This window comes from Colobus angolensis, unplaced genomic scaffold (genome assembly GCF_000951035.1).
Source record: "Colobus angolensis palliatus isolate OR3802 unplaced genomic scaffold, Cang.pa_1.0 Scaffold197, whole genome shotgun sequence".
NCBI classification, from domain to species: domain Eukaryota; kingdom Metazoa; phylum Chordata; class Mammalia; order Primates; family Cercopithecidae; genus Colobus; species Colobus angolensis.
In genome coordinates, this window is record NW_012115121.1 from 5744223 (window position 1) to 5747077 (window position 2855).

General features: G+C 48.8%; 1 protein-coding gene across 3 annotated transcripts in view; it reads right to left on the reverse strand.

The window, feature by feature from the left end:
• Window positions 1–2251, reverse strand: part of PRNP (prion protein) — a 17766-nt gene extending 15515 nt beyond the window's left edge. For 2 of the 3 annotated variants that reach the window (XM_011941038.1, XM_011941037.1), the window contains exon 1: window positions 2101–2251. In XM_011941038.1, coding sequence (XP_011796428.1) covers window positions 2101–2192 — 92 coding nt within the window. In that variant the 5' untranslated portion in view covers window positions 2193–2251. Of the gene's footprint in view, window positions 1–564; window positions 668–2100 lie in introns of those variants that run through there. The other variant, XM_011941039.1, reaches the window with a different exon arrangement.
• Between the last annotated feature and the right edge of the window lie 604 nt (window positions 2252–2855).

Consider the following 2855-nt stretch of genomic DNA (forward strand, 5'->3'; position numbering starts at 1 on the left):
GAGGTCTGCGCGGGGACCAATTGTAGCGCGGCCCGGCGCACACTCGGTGCCCGCGGCGGGCGGCCGGCAGAGGTTTAAGTTAAAGGGTGCAGCGCTGCCAAGCAGGGCCGGGAATGAGTCACCAGAAAAAAACGAGTTGAGATTCGCTTGAACACTTGCATCAGTTGATACCGCCTGCGGGTGCCATCGCTCCCTGACGTGGCTCATTGACTGTAAAAATCATCTTTAATTGGAAATTCGGCCCAAAGCTCCAGCTCCCCGTTACATAATAGAGAACTCGAGAAAATGAAAGTCTCGGGAATGAGGAAGAAATTTCTGGAACTTTTGCAACCAGAAATATCTAAAGAGGAAAACAAAAATTTTGCTTACTCTGGATTGAGATTAATATTTATGAATTTTCACATAAACTCTTTAATTTTGAGGCGTAGAAAGGACACTGACCATCACCTGTTCCTTCGTTCATTCACTTTCTACTCCTTATTCTAGGCAAGAGGTTATTTAGGTGGTGATATTAACAAATGAGAAAAAATGCACTCTGTTTAAAAACCCCTCTTTGCACATTACCTGAGATACCTTCTATGAAACAGGGTGGTGTGTTCTTGCCCAGGATTCCTGCTGACAACTTAGAGAAAGGTTTGTCTCACTTTAAAGGAGGGCGAGGGATGAAGTGATAGAAGGACAGGAGTTAGAGGGAGGGGGATTTTATAAATTATAACCCAAATTGGACACTTTTAAGAGTGAAATGGGCATAAACCAGGCCTGCCCTGGGGAAAATAGGACATCTAGTCTCCTCTTTTGGGTGAGAGGTTTAGGAAGCCTGTAAGGAAAGAGATTTAAGAATGTTGACAGCCAGGTGCAGTGGCTCAGGCCTGTAATCCCAGCACTTTGAGAGGCCAAGGCAGGAAGATTGCTTGAGCTCAGGAGTTTGAGACCAAAGTGGGCAACATAGTGAGACCCCATTTCTCCAAAAAATTTTAAAAAATTAGCTCCGAACAGTGGCACAGGCCTGTAGTCTCAGCTACTGGGGAGGCTGAGGTGGGAAGGTTGCTTGAGCCCAGGAGGTAGAGGCTGCAGTGAGCTGTAATCGTGCCACTGCACTCCAGCCTGGGCCACAGGGCTACAGACCAAGACCCTGTCTCACTCTCTCTTAAAAAAAAAAAAAAAAAAAGCTGAGGCTCCATTGCTCCATTGTAAACATATTTGCATTAAGTATTTGCATCTCAGGACCAATCACTGTCACTTAAGTTGCAGGGGAGGAGGGACAAATGGCGAGAAACAGGAGAATGCACAGAGGAGAGCTGCTGTAAACTGCCTGGGCCATGTTTATGTGAGTGTGGGTGAGCACTTGAAAGGTCTGCTGGGAAAGGGCAACGGGAGGCCTGGAAAGTGCTGCCTTTGGAGGGAGCTGACTCAGTGCAACAGGGAGGACTGGACTGTGGCCAGTTAGAATGAGCACTAGGCAGCGAGGCCATTTTACAACCTATCAGTCTTACGTAATGCTTAGGCTGACATCGCATTCAGAGCCTTACCTCCTTTCCTCAGAGATGGCTCACTGGGAGATGAACTTGGCAGGCAGCACAGCATCTCTTTGAGTCTCCTAGAGGCTCAGGGGCTGCAGGGAGGACAGAACCGGGTGGGAGGACGGAGCTGGGGTGGGGCTGGAAGTGGGTGACCAGATCAGCCTAGGCAAGGGGCTGGCTGCCCACTGGTAGAAGGAGCTCTGTGAAGCTTGATTCCAAGACGCTAAAACCCATCTTTTCCTCAAAAGAATCGTATGTTCTGGTGGACTGCTTTCCTCCCATCAGGAAAGGGCTCAAATGGCCTGGGATTTCTTGAAGGGGAAGAATTAGGGAACCAAAGGGGATTGCCTTATGACCTATTCTGGTTATTACTGATGTGCTGCAAATACCCCACAACTTAGGTAGTTTAAACCAACTATCATTTTATTATGCCAACAGATTGTTCAAGCCAGGGAGCTAGACAGGCACAGTGGGAACTTGATTCTGCCCCATTATGTTTGGGGTGTCAGCTGAGAAGAATCTAAGTCTAGGGGTGCCTTGATAGCTGGGAGTTGCAGTCATCTGAATCCTATGCACTTGCCTGAGTGGCACCTGGGTTGGGAGGACTTGAAGATCAGATGTGCTGACTGTGGTGCCTACCTGTGGCTTCTCTGTGTGGCCTGCTTTCCTCATGGCCTGGTGGTCTTGGCTTGGATGGACTTCTTACATGGTGGCTCAGGACTCCAAGTGTGAGAGCAAACAAGAAGCTGCAATGCCACTTCCCAGCTGGGCTCGGAAGTCATGTAGCGTCACTTCCACTGTATGCTGTTGACGTAATAGTTATATAGCCCCCTTGCTGGGCGCAATGGCTCATGCCTGCAATCCCAGCACTTTGGGAGGCCAAGGTTGGTGGATCACCTGATGTCAGGAGTTCAAGATCATCCTGGGCAACATGGTGAAACCCTGCCTCTATTAAAAATACAAAAATTAGCCAGGCATGGTGGTGTGCGCCTGTAATCCCAGCTACTCAGGAGGCTGAGGCAGAAGAATCGCTTGAACCTGGGAGGCGGAGGTTGCAGTGAGCCAAGATGGCACCATTGCACTTCAGCCTGGGCAAAAGAGCGAGACTCTGTCTCAAAAAAAAAAAAAAAAAAAGTCTTATAGCCCCCAGATTCAAGGACAGAGGACACAGAGCCCACTCCTCAACAGGAGGAATATCAAAGACCTTGTTGCCATTTTTAAAAGCTGCCACAATGGGGTTGATGGTCTGGCCTATGGATTCTTAGGAGTTTTCATTGACCTCATGAACCACTCCAAGGGTGGACAACCGACAGGAAGTGGCTATTCAAATGGCCC